Source organism: Ictidomys tridecemlineatus, chromosome 8 (assembly GCF_052094955.1).
Source record: "Ictidomys tridecemlineatus isolate mIctTri1 chromosome 8, mIctTri1.hap1, whole genome shotgun sequence".
Lineage (NCBI taxonomy): Eukaryota > Metazoa > Chordata > Mammalia > Rodentia > Sciuridae > Ictidomys > Ictidomys tridecemlineatus.
The window spans coordinates 64,281,452-64,299,497 of record NC_135484.1 but is presented as its reverse complement, the minus strand read 5'-3'; the positions used below and the strand labels follow the sequence as shown (position 1 = coordinate 64,299,497).

Sequence of the window (18,046 nt, the reverse complement as noted above, 5' to 3'; positions counted from 1 at the left end):
ATTTTCCATATATAAGTTTTTCACCCTTTTAACTAACTTTATTCCTAAATATTTTATTTATTTATTTTTTCTTGTTATAGTGAATGAGAAAATTTCCTTCATTTTCTTTTCAGATATTTGTTGTTTGTTGAAATGTAATTGATTTTTATATCTTCATTTGTTTTTTGTCCTGAAAATTCACTGATTTTATTTATTAGTTCTAACTTGTTTTGTGGAGTCCTTTGGGTTTTCTACACACATGATAGTGACATCTACAAAAAGAGATAATTTCACTTCTTTGTAATTTGGTTGACTTCTATTTCTTTTTCTTGCCTGATTAGTATGATGAGGACTTCCAGTGCTAGGTTGAATAGAAGAGGTGTGAGTGGGCATCTTTTCCTTGGACAATATCTTAGAGAAAAAGCTGTATCTTCCCACTGATTATGATGTTAGCTGTGGAAGTTTCATATATGGATTTTATTGAGCTAAATTCCTTTTGTATCTATTTTGTTGAGAGTTTTTATCATAAATAAATATTGATCTTTTTCTGTATTGATTGAGAAATTAATATTTTTCCTTTCATTTTGTTAATATATTTTATTGCATTGATTAATCTATGCATGTCAAACCATCCTTGCATCCCAGGGATAAATCTCACTTGGTCATAGTGTTTTTTAATGTGTCATTATATTCTATTTGCTAATATTTTATTGAGCAGTTTGTATCTATCTTTACTAGGAATATTCACTTGTAGATTTTTTTCTTATTTCTTTTAATGGCTTTAGTTTTTGGTGTGAAGGTGATTCTGATCTCCTAGAAAGAGTTAAGAAGTGTTCACTTGTCTGGAAGAGCTGAAGGAGGATTGCTATTAATACATCTTTGACTGTTTAATAGAATTAACCTGTAAAAGTCATCTGGTTCTTAGTTTTTCTTTCCTATAAGTACTTTGAAAACTCAATTTCCTTGTTTGTTATTTGATAGGTCTTCTATTTCTTCCTGACTCAGTTCTCAGAACTTATCCCATTTTATTAGATTATTTAGTTTGTCATAGCATACTTATTCAAAATAATGCCTTATGATACTTTTTATTCTTGAAGAACCTGTTGTAAGTTCTCCCCTTTCAGTTATGATTTTCTTTATTTGAGCTTCTTTTAATTTCTTAATCCAGGCAAATATTTGTAGACATTTTCATCTTTAAAAAACCATCAGTGTTGGTTTGTGCATATATAAGTGCTCTGAATTATTTCTTCCCTAATCTTCATAATTGCAATCTTTCTGCTAAAATTGGGCTTAGTTTGTTATACTTTTTCTAATTCTTTGAGGAGTAACATGAGATTATTCTTTGAGATCTTTTTTTTTCTTTTTGGTATCGAGATTGAACTCAGGGGCACTCAGTCACTGAGCCACATCCCCAGCTGTATTTTATATTTTATTTAGAGACAGGGTCTTACTGAGTTGCTCAATGCTTCATTTTTGCTGAGGATGTCTTTGAACCAGTGATCTTCCTTCCTTAGCCTCATGAGTCACTGGGATTACAGGAATGTGCCACTGCACCTGGCCTGGCAAGATCTTTTCTTTTTGAATGTAGGTATTAATCATTATAAATTGCCCTCTTATTAAAACTTTGTATCCCATAGTTTTGTTTTGTTGTCTTTCAAGATTCTTAATTCAATTACATCTGCAAAGATCCCTCTTCCTAATAAGACAACACTCCCAAGCTCTAACATTTGGATACAGACATAACTCTGTGGGCCACTATTCAACCTATCACAGTCCCTCTATTTTCTAAACAAATAATAAACAGCTTGTTTTAGCTCTTATTTGTGGATTGCAACTTCTCTAGGATTTTTGCAAACATTGCGTGTCCTCTACTTTTAATGTTATATTTATTTTGCCAGAAGACAAACCATTTTTAATATGCCTTTTAAGTACAGTAAATAATAGTCCCAATTTTATATCTTGTTTTCTCCCTAGAGATTGGAAAAGACAGTCATTAATAGAAGGTAATCTAAGAGAATATTCAAACTCTTAAAGATAAAGGGTCTCCTAGAAAATCTCTTTAGAAGTTGATCTTACTTTTTATTTGTTCTTTTAAGAAATACATGACAATGTTACCCATAGTTTCTCTTGTCTTTGAATCTTATGAGGAATTTTGTTATCAAGTCATAAGTTTAAGGAAAACAGGGAGGAGAAAGAAAGAATATTTTCCCCATTTGCACTAAGCAAACACTGTGTTCCTCTGTGTATAAGTGTGTATGTGTATATGTTTGTATGTTTTCGTTATTATAATTTTAAGCAAATTTGGCAAGAATATTGACTTATTTGTCTTAGGGTTATGGTACTTTTAATCCACATGAATATGTAGCTAGAAATGTTAAAAACTACTGTTTTAAATCTCAGCAGGAATCAATAATGGCTCTGAAAGAGAATAAATTAAATTGAGTATAAATGGGACATGTTAGTATAGAGAGACAAAAAATGGGATAGTATGTATGCTCATATTCTTAAAAATTATATGCACACCCCATGCACAGAGGCAGCTACATATTTGACCTTCCAATATATATACCTCTCTATCACCCTCAAATGATCTCTCATATATCCAAAAAAACCTAAATATTTTCTTTCACTGTGACTTAATTTCATTTGTGTGGACCTACAGCCATCTGAGATGACTGTCAAGGACACATTTGTGTATGATTATTTTTAAACTGAGCTAAAATTCATGTAATATAAAAATAACCATTTTAAAGTAGACAACTCAGTGGCATTTAGTTCAGTCACAGTGTTGTACTACCATTCACCTCTATCTTGCTCCAATGTATTTTCATCTTCTCAGAAGAGAATACCATATTTATTGAGCAATTGCTACCCACTCTCACTTTTCCTAGATTTTGACAACCACAAATCTGCTTTCTGTCTGTGATTTATATATTCTGGATGTTTTCTATAAATGTGATTAGTTCATTTTGTAAACTTTGTGTCTGTTTTTCACTTAGCATAATATTTCCAAGGTTCATCCATACTGTATACGTATTAGTACTTCATTGTTTGTGTGGAAGAATAATTTTCCAGTGTATGGATACACCACATGTGTTTACCTGTTCAGTTGATGGGTGTTGAGGTTTCCACCTTTTGGCTGTTGTGAATAGAGCCTCTATGAGTATTCATGCAATTGTGTTATATTTGTTTGCATGATTTAAAATTTATTTGTCCTATTCTGTAAGTTTTCTTCTTTCTTTCTTTCTTTCTTTCTTTCTCTCTTTCTTTCTTTCTTTCTTTCTCTCTCTCTCTCTCTCTCTCTCTCTCTCTTTCTTTCTTTCTTTCTTTCTTTCTTTCTTTCTTTCTTTCTTTCTTTCTTTCTTCTTTCTTTCTTTCTTTTTTGGTAGTACTGGGGATTGAACCTAGGACCTCACACATGCCAGGGAAGTAAGTGCTCTACCCCTGAGCCACATTCCCAGCCCTCAATTTAGTTTTATGATGGTATTCCTTTATTCAAAAAAGCCTTTAATTTTGAAGAAGTCAAATTTATTTATTTTTTTGTTAGATTTTTTAAAAAGTTATATCTTACAATCCGTTACAAAATCCATGTTCATAAATGTTTACCTTTATTTCTAACAGTTTTAGAATTTTACCTATTACCATTAGATATTTCATTAATTTTGATGTAGTTTTCCTATATGCTGTGAAGTAGGGGCTCAGGTTCATTATTTTACATGAAGATTCCATTTTGCCTTTAAGATATTTGACTACAAGTTAGTAATACTGGCCCCAAGCCTTGTGTTTGATGACCTTAAAATATTCTTTTTGTCATTGAGCTAAAGTTCTAGCTCTAAAACTAATTAATTATTTGAATATAAGCTCCCTAAGAAGTCTACATATCCTCAGATTTGTCCCTTTTTAAATGGAAACTGAGGCCAACACAAACATAAAGGAGTTAGTTTTTTTAGTATATAAAACCTAACTCAGGATAGAGTGCTTTTTGATGAAATCCTGAAACAAAGTAAAGCTGTATTTAATGGACTTGATTCTCTTGATGATACACTCACTCAGTGTTGTTCCTTGTCTGCACAAACAGAATCTAGAGATGTTAAATTTTTGTCATTTGGCTTCTAGATGTCCTTGGCAAATGCTCCCCTATGGAATCCAGTTCATCTCCAATCTGTCAGAAGGCATCAAAGATGGTTTTGACTCCTTATGTCCTGGGCCTGTGCAAAAAATGTGAGTACAGTGAAATAATGAGGACAATTTTCCTGTTGTTTTCAAAAGTGATTTTAAATGCTAGATTTAACTATTTCAGAACATAGTTACTTAATGGAATGAATTCACTGTTTCCAGATTGAGGACAGAAGGGTAAAGTTTGATTAAGATTAGAAAATATCTTTCTTGATATTGTTTAATGTGTGCAGGCTCATAATTTGCCCAGAAAAGGTTTTGATAAAAATGACTTTTACTTAAATATAAAAAATTTAATACATTGAAGAAAAAAACAATTCTTTTCCACTGTAGTTATAAAGTAGCTTAACTATTATCAGATTACAGACATACCTTTATTCACATGTGAAAAGTTTTCATTGCAGACTAGCATTCATTTTATCTATTTTTAAAAACATATTAAGTCAGGTCTCCCCTCTGTTTCTGGGTTACTATTATATAAAAAGGAGATTGGACCTTTGGAAGAATTACTAGTTAAGCTAGTAGTTACATCCATAACTTAGACCTCTTAATGACCTCAGGAAATTAATTTTGGAATTGTTGAATATAAGGTGAGATCTGTACTATGTAAGCATTGTTAAGGTGATTATTTCTCAATTTATAGGATGCATTAATTTGGGGAGAAAAAAATGATTACTCTCAGTAAAGAAAAAGATTTAATATTTATGTGTATATGTGTATGCGTGTGTGTGTTTGTGTGTGCGCGCACATGCACATGTGTGCACATCTCTAGGGATTCTGACGGTGATATCATAGGTATGTTGGTAAATTTTGAATAAAAAAGTTATTGAGATTCCATTGCTCTTTGATAAGTGTTTATTTGATTGAAAACTAGAAAATCTCCAAAAGACAAATTAGCTAAATTTGGATAAAAGTGTAAATTTTACTAATTCCGTGTGGTTAGATTTTATTTGAAAATGAAAAATTGCTTCTTTTCTTTTTTTTTCTTCTTTTAACTAAACATATCTATTTCACTGAGCATATTAGGCATTCCTGGTCTATGATATAATTTTCTCTGCTTATATATTTATTTGTGTGTGTGTGTGTGTGTGTGTGTGTGTGTGTGTGTGTGTGTGTGTTTGGTGCTGGAGTTGAACTTAGGGCCCCATGCATGCTAGGTCAGTGCTCTACCCATCCCTTCTACAATTTCAGTTAGTGCAAAGTGGGTTGACACAAAAGCCTCACCATCATCCCGAAATGTTGTCTTGTTCTTTTTTCCTGGGCTGACTCCCTTTTTTTTTTTCCTGATTTCTCATCTTCTTTTACTGTTTTTCAATGAAGTTCATTATATAAAAGATTCCTGAGAAGAATAAATAGGAGGTAATTTTTTTTTGTTATCTTGAATATACCAGAATATCTTTATTCTAGAATTATACTTGATTTATAGTCTAGCTAGCTACTGAATATTAGATTGAAAACAATTTCCCTAAAAAAAATTGAAGATTTCTTTTCATTGTATCATGGTTTTAGTGTTTTATCCAGAAACTTGACCTTATTCATATTCCTATTTCTAAATTTTGGATTCTCCCTTTCATGTTAAAATATTTCTTTACCTGTTGAGTTACTCTTAGTTATTTCTCTACATTTAAGAGTAAGGCCTTAATAATTGGTTGGAAAGTCTTCATAATGAGATGGATTAACAGGTCAGGTTTATTATAATTCGAGAAAGTGGTAATGTGGCCTTTTAATTGAGAGCATAAACCTCATGTATACATATGTATTCCCTGGGTCCTTCAGTTTCTTTAAAGGCCTTCTCCATTCTACTTGGAGAGTAAAAGCATAGTGATTGATGTAGGTCTCACTATTCAGTATAGGGATTATTTGCCTTTTATTCTCTCATGTCATGTTACTCAATAAACTGCCTTCTGCTGTATAAACTTACACAGAAAGTAAACCTCTGAACTTTTATTGGAGTCAAGGAAATAATATAGCATTTAAATGTTTTTCCAGAAAAAATTCAACTAATCTTGATTTATACATACCTTTTTCCACACCCATTTTTAACATTTCACATTCAGAGATACCTGGTATTTTTATATCCTGAGACATTTCAGATTTTTGAAGTAAAACTTCCATCTTCCTGTTGGCCTCTTTTAATTCAAGTTGAGGTTTCAGTTTTATCTGGCTCACTGGACAGGTTACTATTCATCTACCTATATTCTGATATTCAGAAATATGTGTTGTCTTATCTAGTATATTCTCCACTCCTATTATCTTTATCCTCTGGGTTTACAAATTTTAAAGTTCTTAAGTAGGGGGTGGTGGCAGGTTCCTTTAATCCATGGTTCTTGATAATGCTGAGGCAGGAAGCCTGCAAGTCCATCTTGGGCAACATAGTGAGACTCTGTCTCAAATATAATTAAAAACAATTACTTCACTCTTAGTTTATTATAGTTTAAAGAATGTTAGTTGATTGTGGTTTCAAAGGATGAGGAACAAATAAATACAGTCATCCACTGTCTTATGATTAATCAGAAGTTCATAAAATATTTGAAAGCCATATATGGAAAAAATAGCAATACTTCCATAGTGTGACACTAAAACCATTTTTAATATTATCAATCTACTACTACAATATTTGCAAGTGAAAGAGGGCTTAACTGCTCTGAAAGTATGAAAGTCTGCTTTTTCCAGCTCTCATACTGTTTTCTCACTTCTAGAGCTAATTCACCTGAAATCTTTACAGAACTACCTGCCTGAATTCTTCAGTTGTATTTCACATATCCTTCTATCCCTACATTTACTATATTTTCCTCTAGCTCTTTATTTATCTTCTTTCCCACTAGGTCCCAACACATTGTGGCAAATATTAAATATTACTCATCTTAGTACTTTCTGGCTTAGCATGGTGCTTGTCATATAGCATGGGTTATCCATGCAAGTTTTCTGAAAATATTCAATGAAAGTGTTAATAATTTGCCTAATTTTTCAAGGAACTATTAACATTCTATACCTAAAGTAATAACTTTCCAGTCTTTTCCTTTTGTCCTTCACTCCATTATCCCTCTTTTTTATCACTCCCATTCCCAACAAGCAAGATATACTCTTAGTCTTCACTTGAACTACAGGTACTGATTATATTTCAACATATTTTTATTGCTCACCTAATTTAGAATTTAACTAAGTATGTTTAATCATTTGAGGTGGATTTACTTGTCAAAATAATTTTCTCAAGAATGAAGCAACATCATTTTTCGTATGTTGTCCATTTACTTGCAATTTTGCCTGTTACTGTTAATATGGATGATATAAAGTAGTGGTCAGGCTTAGACACAATTTTAATTTAATTGAAGAATTAATTAATACTAATGTGTTATGTGCAGGACATTGACATTGTTTGGAAATAAAAATGAGTAAGGAAAATATCCTGGTATTAATGAATTCACATTATAAGTGAGAAAGTATAATGGTGCCTGTTAGAAGGGTAAAAAAAAAAAAAACTAGTTCTATGATAATTGAAAAGAGGGACCCTCACAAATGAGGGGGATAAAGAAAGGGCATTTTGCAGGGAAGTAACATTTTATATGTGCTTTGAAGAATGATGAAAAGAAGAAAGAATCCAATGTGAAAGCATAAATAAGTGGAATAAGAAACAGAAAGAAAGAACAAGTGTGTTTGGTAATTATAAGTAACTATTTTATTTGGTCAGAGAGTAGAGGATATATAAGGATAAGTGGAAGAAAGTGCTCAAAAAAAAGTAGGCCAAGGGCTGCGGTTGTGGCTCAGCGGTGGAGTGCTTACCAAGCATGTGTGAGGCCCTAGGTTCAATCCTCAGCACCACATAAGAATAAGTAAATAAAGGTATTGTGTCCAACTACAACTAAAAAATAAATATTAAAAAATAGTAGGCCAAATACATTTTGGAGAGGATAATGAATGTGAGGCTAAGACTTTTTGGCTTAAAAGCCATGAGGGAGATGTTGAAGGTTTTAAGTCAGAAGATAGTAATATTTGAATCACTATAGGAGAATTTAGTGAGGCAAATGGATCAGAAGAGGGGAAACAGAGGGAAATACCCTTTATAAAGCAACTTTTAAAACATGGGGACAAATAAATGAATTTCTGAGAAGAGTAAAGACAATAATTGAAAACAACTTTTACATACATATCTGTTCATTACTATCTACATTATTATTCACTTGCTTACTTATTCACTGTCTCTCCCTTCCCAGTGGAATACCATTTTCCTGATAATAAAAGTGTCATCTATCTCTTTCATACCTAACCTGAATATCTAGAATAGTGCTTGCAATACTGCAGTTACTCAGGAAATGTTTTTGAAGGACTTAAAGACCTAGAGGAGTAAAAGTCGATACAGAAGTAAAGTCAAATAGTCTGTAAACAAGTTAAATGAAATAAATTAAAAGAGACAATAATCTCAATTAATATAAATGGAGTGAACTTTAAAGACAAAAATGGTCAAAATGGATTTTAAAATTTCAGTTATATGCTATTGGAAGATTCATTCTGAAAATATAAAGATATAGCAAAGGGCTGAGGATGTAGCTCAGTGGTAGAGCATTTGCCTTGCATGTACAAAGCCTTGGTTTTAATATTACTCTGCAATGCAAAAACCAAAATAAACAACAGACATAGCAATGATGAAAGAAGAAGGACACGAAAAGTATGGTAGATAAATAATAATCAAAAGATAGGTACTCTCATAATATTAATTTCATGTGGAATAGATCTTTATCCAATATGAAATTAAATGGAACATACAAATGTACATATGTATTAGTCAACTTTTCATCACAATCACTGAAAGAGATAACCATAGAGGAGGAAAAGTTTATTTTGGGCTCAAGTTTTCAGAGGTTCAGTCCATGGTTAGTCAGCTTCATTGCTCTGGGCCTGAGTTGAGGCAGAAAAATCATGGCAGAAAGGTGGGAAGCAACTCATGGCAGCCAGGAAGCAAAGAGAGAGAGGGAGGAAGGGAGGGAGGGAGGGAGGGAGAGAAGAGAGAGAGAGAGAGAGAGAGAGAGAGAGAGAGAGAGAGAGAGAGAGAGAGAGAGAGAGAGAGAAGTTATATAATCCCCGATTGATATAGAACATACTACTACAGTGACCTGCTTCCTTAAGTCACACCCTACCTGCCTTCAGTTGTCACCCAGTACAGTACTCCTTTTTAATTATTAATTCCTCTAATGGATTAATCTATTGATTTGGTTACAGCTGTCCTACTTTAATCAGTTCACCTTTGAGAGTTTCTGTATTGTCTCACACATGAACTGCTAGAAGACACCTTATATCCAAACCATAATAAAATATATATGTAGATTAAAAAGTTGAAAATACCTAATAATATTATTTAAACCATATAAAGATAATGGATAGACAGAAGTACATGAAAGACTGACAAACGCACAGCCCACAAGGATTTTTAACACACATTTTTTTTTCAGTAATTGACAGAAACTTTATCTTATATGTCTATATAGAATTTATGTAGACATTTCTTTTCAAACATTCATATGATAAGTAGTTAGGCTAAATGGGAAAAATGAGCACATTACAGACTAGAGTCTATAACGTAATAACATAAGCTAAATAACAAAAAATGGAAAATTATATGGCTGATGTACAGAGGGAATTGGAAATGAAAGTGGGCATTGGGGAGAAGAACGGAGGGGTGAAGCATCTAGGGCCCAAGTTGAAAAGTGTTTGACTTATGTTCTAAGGTTTGAAATGCAGAAGTAACACATTTAGACTGTGTTAGAAAGATCCTTTTGATGAGAAGCTGGAGATAAAGATAGGGTTGAGACAAAGATCAGTTTATCAGTAGTTGAAATATGAGATAATGGGGACCTGACAGACTCAGCAAACATTGAGAGTATTATTTGGTTTTGGTCAATGATATAGACAATGAAATTGTTAATTTAGGGTGACTCACTGAGTGGAAAAAATATCAGGATGGCTCTCTGGTTTCTCTGATAGGGTGTTGCTATTAACCAAGACAGGATCTATAGCTGGAAGGTACCTTCAAGCAGATAACATGTTACACTTAGGTATAGAATAATATTTTTCTTAAAAATTACTATTCTAATTTAAAATGTATTTGTTAGTATATTTTTAAAATGCATACCTTTTTATTTTAGTCTTTTCTCCCCTCAGGTAACATGGTATTTCTTATTTATGTGTATAGAGATCACCTGCAAAAGAGACCTCTAACTGGAATTGACAAGTCTGAGTTTACATCTTGTATCTTTCTATTGCTGTGTGTCCTTATGTACTAGTATATATGATGTTGTCTTTGGTTAAATAATAATTTAAATAATTTCCTGGGTATAGTAAATTTCTTAATCCAGTCTTTAAAGAACCTTCTTTGAAAAACCATCCCCATTTAGTTGGTCTCTAATATGTATGATCTAGATCAGTATGTTTGTGTTACCTCTACTGGTTCTATGCCATTCCACTAATATTTGATACATGTCAAAAATCTCATTTAATATTTCAGGTTCTTTTCCTCTTTTCATAATTAACCTTTAAAAAATTGACAATAATCAAATTAACAAAAATTATTTCAAAGCAATAATGATGAATGATTATGATAATGAAGATCATAATGATAAAAGTTGAGAAATTCTTATGCCTCACGTTAGCCATTTAAAATGTAATCCTTACAAGAATATCATATTGCATCTATATTGAAGAAATTGGGGTATGATAAATAGCTTTTTAGAGGTCATATAATAAGTAAAAGATGGGCCTGGAGACTTATATTCCAGGCCCATCTTTTACTTAGGGATTCCAATGTTTGCATTTCTATTAATTGTGCAAATTTTAAAAATTTTTTTTTTTTTGAGAGAGAGAGAGAGAGAGAGAGAGAGAGAGAGAGAGAATTTTTTAATATTTATTTTTTAGTTTTAGGTGGACACAACATTTTTATTTTATTTTTATGTGGTGCTGAGTATTGAACCCTGAGCCCCACACATGCCAGGCGAGCACGTTACTGCTTGAGCCACATCCCCAGCCCAATTGTGCAAAATTTTGTGAGAAATTTGATCTGGATTTGGTCAATAAAAATAGCTATTTACAAAATAGCTTTCTATATTGATAGTATGTTTTCTGCCTTGAATTTCTCAGACAATACAGTATATATCTTGTGAGTCAGACAATGATTGTGTAGCTCATGCACAGTAGGAGTTGTGCCTGATATAGAAGATAAAAACAGCAAAAATTCATTTACAATATCCATCCCCTTTTGGAAAGATTCTTTTTTGTCCAGTCTTTTAATCAATATAATCATTTTAAAAGATTTGATAATTGTAGCTTTTTGTATATTTTCACTTTTTTTTTTTTTAATAAGTGGTAAGTTGTGGCTTACAGCATGCCTTGGAAGTTTTTCTCTAGGAAATATACCACATTCTATGTTAATTCAGCAAACAAATTGAGTACAGTGAAGATTGTTTTAAAGTGTTATATTAAGTATTGTTAAATATTAAGTATTGTTATAAAGTTAGTAATTGTGATGTATTTCCTAGGGTACTAGAAGAATATGATGACTTATAATTACCATTAAATAATAGGTTTTCTAATATTGACCTTACTGGATGTCAGAGTTATGTTGGGGTTTGTGCCACACAAGGGTCAGCTTCTGAAAATCCAATTTCATATTTTAATTTTGTAAAATTAAAAATCATCTGCAAGTTGTCCTTAGCCCTTGCCATATTCTGGGAAAGGGTCCAAAAGTTCTGTCAGATCATATGGTACATTTTTGCTTAGTGTTAATACTAGTAACAATAATAATAGGCATTTACTGTGGCTAACTATGTACCATGTGCCAGAAATTGTGTTAAATGATGTACATGTTCTACTTAATCCACAAAACAGCATCTTGTGTTAGGTTCAGTTATTATTCCCATTTTACAAATGAGGAGCATAATCCTCAGAGAAGCTAAATAACTTGCTTAGGGTCATATAGTGTGTGCCAGAACAGAGATTTGATCATATGTTTTGCTCAAGTGTGTTCAGAGGCTCTGTAAATGGAATTTGCAGTTTCAGAGAGTAGTGGAGGCACACAGAATGGCCATTTTATTCTGTGTCCTGACACTTAGGTCATCATTCATGACAGCTTGATGCATACTTACTGATTCCAAGTGTCAGCTGAGAATAGCTGATGCAATGGCCCCATAGCATTCACATTTGTTGGAAAATTCTATGTTGATCTTAAAAAAAAAATACACTCTCTTAAGCTTCCGAGGTTGGCTTTTTCGGTCATGGTGCATAATTTTGAGAGTTGGGGTGTTGGCATGCCTGAGGTGTGAAGATGATGATGTACTTCCTGTAGGCATGAAGAAACTCAGAAATAAAGGTAGGCCACTGAACTGTCATTTGTTGTTCTTCCTACTCAGGCTTTTAAAAAAGAAACTAAGGTCAATTAACTGGGAAGCTTAACCTCTCTTAGCTTGTCTCTTTTTGCATAGGCTTTTAGCCTTTTAAATAAATCATTTTTCTCTTTTCTCCCTCCCAGCCCCCTATCCATTTTGAACACGTTCTTGGATTTCTCATGCTGGGCCTAAGGAGCAGACTGCTTATATTCAAGAATGATTTGGAGGGGATAAAGTGTGCAAGATTTTGAATTCTTGCCATAAGTCCCTGGCAGACAGCCAGGCAGCCTCAGAGGAATAAGGCTAATGAAGGGAGGGTAAAGAAGATCCGGGAGTGCGGCTGGTAATGCAGCATTCATTTAATTGGGAGCAGGTACCGGTGCAAACTTCTCCATTTTAATTGGAAAAAGGGAAGGGGATTGTTAAGGAAGAAGGAAAAAAGAATGCATAAAGTTTTCAAGCCGAGGAGCCAAAGGCAGCCCTGTCTATGCCAGAGAAAGAACTCAATTTAGGGCAATTTGCTCTGCAAGCTGGGCTGCAGCCTCCCCTGGGAATAGGGATGAGGAAGAAAATGAAACCAAAAGAGAACTTGATAAAATCACCTAGCACAGACAATCTCAGTAGAATAGGTTTTACTGAGTTAAATCTGCCCCAATCAATATGATTCTTTTCATATAAGTTACAAATAAAAAGCCACAAGATTACAATAAAAATCGAGACTGGAGCGCTGCTGATGTTGCACCTGGGAGTCTTAAGAACTTGTTATGGAATATATGTTTTTGCAACTGTAATGTTTGTTTTTCTTTTCACCCTGGTCATGCGAATCAAGTCTTTTCTTTCCTGCTCTATCCGTGCAGTTTTATATATTGTTTTTAAAAAAATCAACAGAGGTGACCCTTTCTACTTAATTTTTCTTGCCCTAGAGGTTGGGGGTCCGTAGTTTTTTTGTTTTGTTTTGTTCTGAAGTGTGTTGAATCTAACATTGGACTGATATCTGATGCTAATGATATATAAAGAAATTCCTTCCTATTGTATTTTTTTGTGACATGAGGCTTCATAAATCTATGCATCAAATAATAAAAGAAAGGCAAGATTTTGTATAACAAGAGAAAACTGTTTTCTGATGCATATATGAAAATATTAAAGTAAAAATCTTGTAACTACATATTGATTAATAATCAGTTCTAAAAAACTCCAAATAATATTTCACTGTGTTGTAGAAATAGGGGTTTTGAGCAGCTGATGGTTTTAATGTAATAACTTTAATTTTGATCCTCAATGATTAAGAAGGCAAAAATCCAAGCAAAACATTTTAGTCTTTCTTCCATTGCAGTTGACTAATTGAAGAAGATCTTGGGAGAGTAGAATCTTTATTCTAGTATGTGAAATTACATTTAAAAAATAAATATAAATGGCTCATTGAGATTTCAGATTTCCTTGAAATTTTGTTTTGTTTTGTTAAATTTTATTTTGTTTTATTAAATTTCTTTAAGATATTGCATTATGGAGAATGGAAAAAAAATAAAAGACTATGGTGCCTCGTTGAGATAGTAGAATCCATTTTCAGTCTGGTTAGTAATATATTTATTGTTGATATTACCTGAAAGAGGATTTGAATGTGAACAGTTTATCTCTGATAATTTTGCTTGTGAGTTGGAAAATATTTTGCTGTTAAAAAACTATGGCTTGCTTCTTTTATTTTATATCATTACTAGAAATTTATAATTAGAACTGAAAAAAAAAGAAAAAAGAGACTGAACAGAGGAAAATGGGTAACATCTCAAAATGTGCTAGAGTCAACACCCAAAATATTCCATATCTTTTTCTTAATACATGTTGGATAAATGAACCAATTGACCCAACAAAAATATTTACAGAGGACTTTTCTGTATTAAGTCTGTGGGACATGTAAAGATGGAAGCAACATAGAACCTGTCAGGAAGCAACTTTCTAAATGAGAAAGCCAGACAAAATTACAAAGGACAAACAAAATTAGATGACAGAAGGCAGATGTTTCCAAACAATATGTATATATCATGAAGTTTCAAACCATACTTTTAAAATGTTGTAGTGTTAATATCTGAATACCTGAATGTGAACAACCTATTTCAGATTTGGGGAGGAGTCAGTAGATGTAGATTTCTTTGTTGAAGTCTGAGAGGTGTTTATGGAACTAATGCACTTGACCTGCCTTGTTTTTAGAAGGGCAGCAGAGGATGAAGGTGACTACACCAAGTTCAGAATATGATATACATTAATCAAGATATGCAACTGGGAGGAAAGAGGCAAACATAATTAAGGAATTAATTAATTCTCTATAAGAATCTATCAGAGATTCTTATAGAGAATTAATGGAGATTATTCGAGATCACATTTTGGAAGTTTGTAACAGAATGTGTATTTATAATACAGAAATATATAAAGATTTTGATTACAATTTTAAAAAATATAATAGTATACTTTTAGGAAGACTGATTTAGAGGCAGCATGTGGTGTAAATCTGAGGACCTCACATTTACTCATGATTCTCTTTTTTCCCCACGTGACCAGATATTCCTTTTCTCCTGTGTTAACACTCCACTGATAGAATCTTCATAAAGCTGCTTCACAAACATTCATCTGTCTCTACTGACAGTGACCCTCCTCTCCACACAGCTGCTAGTCCTGAATATCACAGAAGTACAGAATGGGGGAAAGAGTAGGGAGAAAGGCTTATTCCCTAACCCAAAGGTGTACTTATGTATGACTGAGTTACCAGAAGACTTCCCTGAAAACATTCCAATAGCTTTTGTCTCTTAGACCTTCTAAAAATCAGTAAATCTCTCAAAGGACGGTTCTGTCATCTGCTCACTTTTACCTCTGGAACCCAAATGGGTCAAGCACAGAATGAAGCCATTTCTTTCATCATTCTTGTCTACATGAAATTGGTGACTTCTGGTCCCCAATAAAAATTTATCTTCTTTCTCAATTATAAAACAAAACATTCACATAAATCCATGGTTAGAAATGGCTGGTATGTGTTTAATGAGTGAGTGGGTCTTCTCTTCAGCTCAGTCACCTCAAATGCTCTGGTTGATTCTGATTCAATAGATTGTTATTTACATGGCCCTTTGTAAAAATAGCAAATTAGGAGATTTTCTCTTATCTCATTCACAGTTTTTCCTTTTTAACACCATATTTAAACATTAAAATAACTTTGAAAATGGGGAAGACTTTTCAATTGTTGGTCCTCTTTGTATGATATGTGACTTGTTAGCAACTTTTAGTTCGATTTATAAAAGGGGACTGTGGGTTCTTTTGCAATGTCATTTCTGAAAATATGCCAATAGATTATTACTTTTCTTTGCTCATGTATAAAAGGCTTTGTTCGGATAATCTGGGCATATTTTGGTAAAAAGTAAAACTACTCATTTAGAGTTTCTTCAATGGGACCTAATAACTACCAAATTGAAATGTAATTCAACTGAATATATTGCTTTGTAAATAACAAGTCAAATTATTATAGGTGCATGTATATATTTGCAATGATAATATTTTATAGTGTTTTTGTTTCAGTAGTACCAATGTCACAGCTGAACACCTCTTATAGAAAATTTATTAATTAAAAACTTATTTGGGTATCAATTATGCATGAGAATTTTTTGTTAGTTTACATATGGCTTTGTAAAGTTTTTGTATATATTTTAAGTGAAGATATATCTGCTGGGAAGAACGTACTGATGAAATCCAACATTTTTTTTTTACAGACAATACTGATAGCTACATTAATATAGAAATAAGGGAGTTCAAGTGTCAAAAACAAGCTACATCATTTATTTTAGGAGACAATACTATATTCAGATTTAAGAAACATTTATGGAGCTCTGAATTTGACAAGATACTGTGGCTTTATTTCATGTTTATTTTTTAACTTACCTTTTGTCAGACTGGGAATAAGTACTCATATTCACATTTTAAGGATAAGAAAAATGATATCTGCATAGGTGACTCCAATCTAGTGAGAAATAAGGTGAGGCTTGAAGCCAGGGTTCCCTGATGCCAGGGTGGAAGTTAACTAATGATTTTGCTATCATTAAATTCTCTATCCCTGGAGGTCTACTATTATTTCAAAACTATCAAAATCAACGTTCTTATTAGTTTCTACATATATTTGATGGATGAAGACAATATATGAAAAATGTATGTTCTTACTTAAGATCCCTTAAATATTCAAACAACAATGTGATAAATAAGCACATTTCCTTTTTCATTATTATTTTTAGATGATAAGAGATTATTAACAACTATAATTTTATTATGATGCCTTAGATACTTTTAGTTTTGTGCATCTTAAAATTTCTAAACTTTTCCACATGAATACTTTTTTTTATTAATACTAAATTATGTTTCTTTTTCTCAGGTTTTTACTAAAAATCTTCCTACCTATAAATGAACTTTTAAAAAAAGAATATAATGGACACATATGTCTTTTATCTAAACTCATTTTGTACCAATTTACCACAATTGCAGTCTCACTCTGTCTCTGTATGCCACATGTACAGAAGATTTTTGCTGAAGCATTTGAAAGTCTGTTGCAAATACTATAATTCCCTTGTAAGTACTTCAGTGTCTATTTTCTAAAGACAACGATATTTTTCTCCATAACCTTAATGCTGTTGTGAAATTCCAAGTATAAAACACTAATGAAGAATATTACCTATCAATCATTTTTAAAATTTCCCAATTATCCAATTAACATTCCTTATGGTTGTTTCATTTTCTTTTCTACTTTGCCTCTTTCCGTCCCTTCCTTGTTTCCTTCCTTCCTTTTTCTTTCGTATTTAACATTTTCAGATTTTAAAATTTTAATCTGATACATAAAAACATGAAAAGTATGCATAGTAATGTATACCATGTAATGTTTAAATCAGATTTAACATATGTATCTCCTCTAACATCATTTCTTTCTGGTGAGAAATTTCAAAATTTCTTTCTTTTAGCTTTTGAAAGATTCAGTGTATTATCATTATCTATGGTTACCCTATTAAGCAATAGCACTTGAGATGTCTTGTGCTTAGCCATTGATTAATCTATCCCCATCCCCCATTCTTCCCTACTCTCCCCCACCTCTGGTAAGCACCATTCTACTTTCAGTTTCTGTGAGATTAACAGTTTTAGATTCTACAAATGAGTGAGATCATGCTGTGGTTCTTTGTTTGCTGGTCTTTTTCACTTAACATAGTTATCTCTTATTCAATCCATGTTGTGGTAAATGACAGAATTTTTTTTAAAAGATTTTATGGCTGAATGGTATTCCATTGTGTGTATATACCACATCTTTTTCTTTATCCATCCATCAATTCATAGAAACTTAAATTGTTTCCGTTTCTTGGCTAATGTGAACATTGCTGCAATAAATATGGGAATATGGATGTCTCTTTGACACAGTGATTTTTATTTCCTTTGGATATACACCCAGTACTGGTACTGCTGGATCATATGGTAGTTCTATTTTTAATTTTTTGGAGGAACTGCGTATCATT

General features: G+C 32.5%; 1 protein-coding gene and 1 pseudogene across 4 annotated transcripts in view; one reads left to right on the top strand and one right to left on the bottom strand.

Annotated features, from left to right (window-relative positions):
* LOC144364722 (trifunctional enzyme subunit alpha, mitochondrial pseudogene) overlaps positions 1–3,569 on the bottom strand; it is a 114,262-nt pseudogene extending 110,693 nt beyond the window's left edge.
* The window catches only part of LOC144365869 (uncharacterized), a 546,961-nt gene that overhangs the window by 280,251 nt on the left and 248,664 nt on the right, over positions 1–18,046 (top strand). For all 4 annotated transcript variants that reach the window (XR_013424600.1, XR_013424601.1, XM_078018586.1 and 1 more), the window contains exon 2: positions 4,096–4,200. Coding sequence is in view for 2 of the 4 variants with exons in the window: in XM_078018586.1 (XP_077874712.1) it covers positions 4,096–4,200 (105 nt within the window). In the remaining 2 variants the exon portion in view is untranslated. The remainder of the gene's footprint in view (positions 1–4,095; positions 4,201–18,046) is intronic.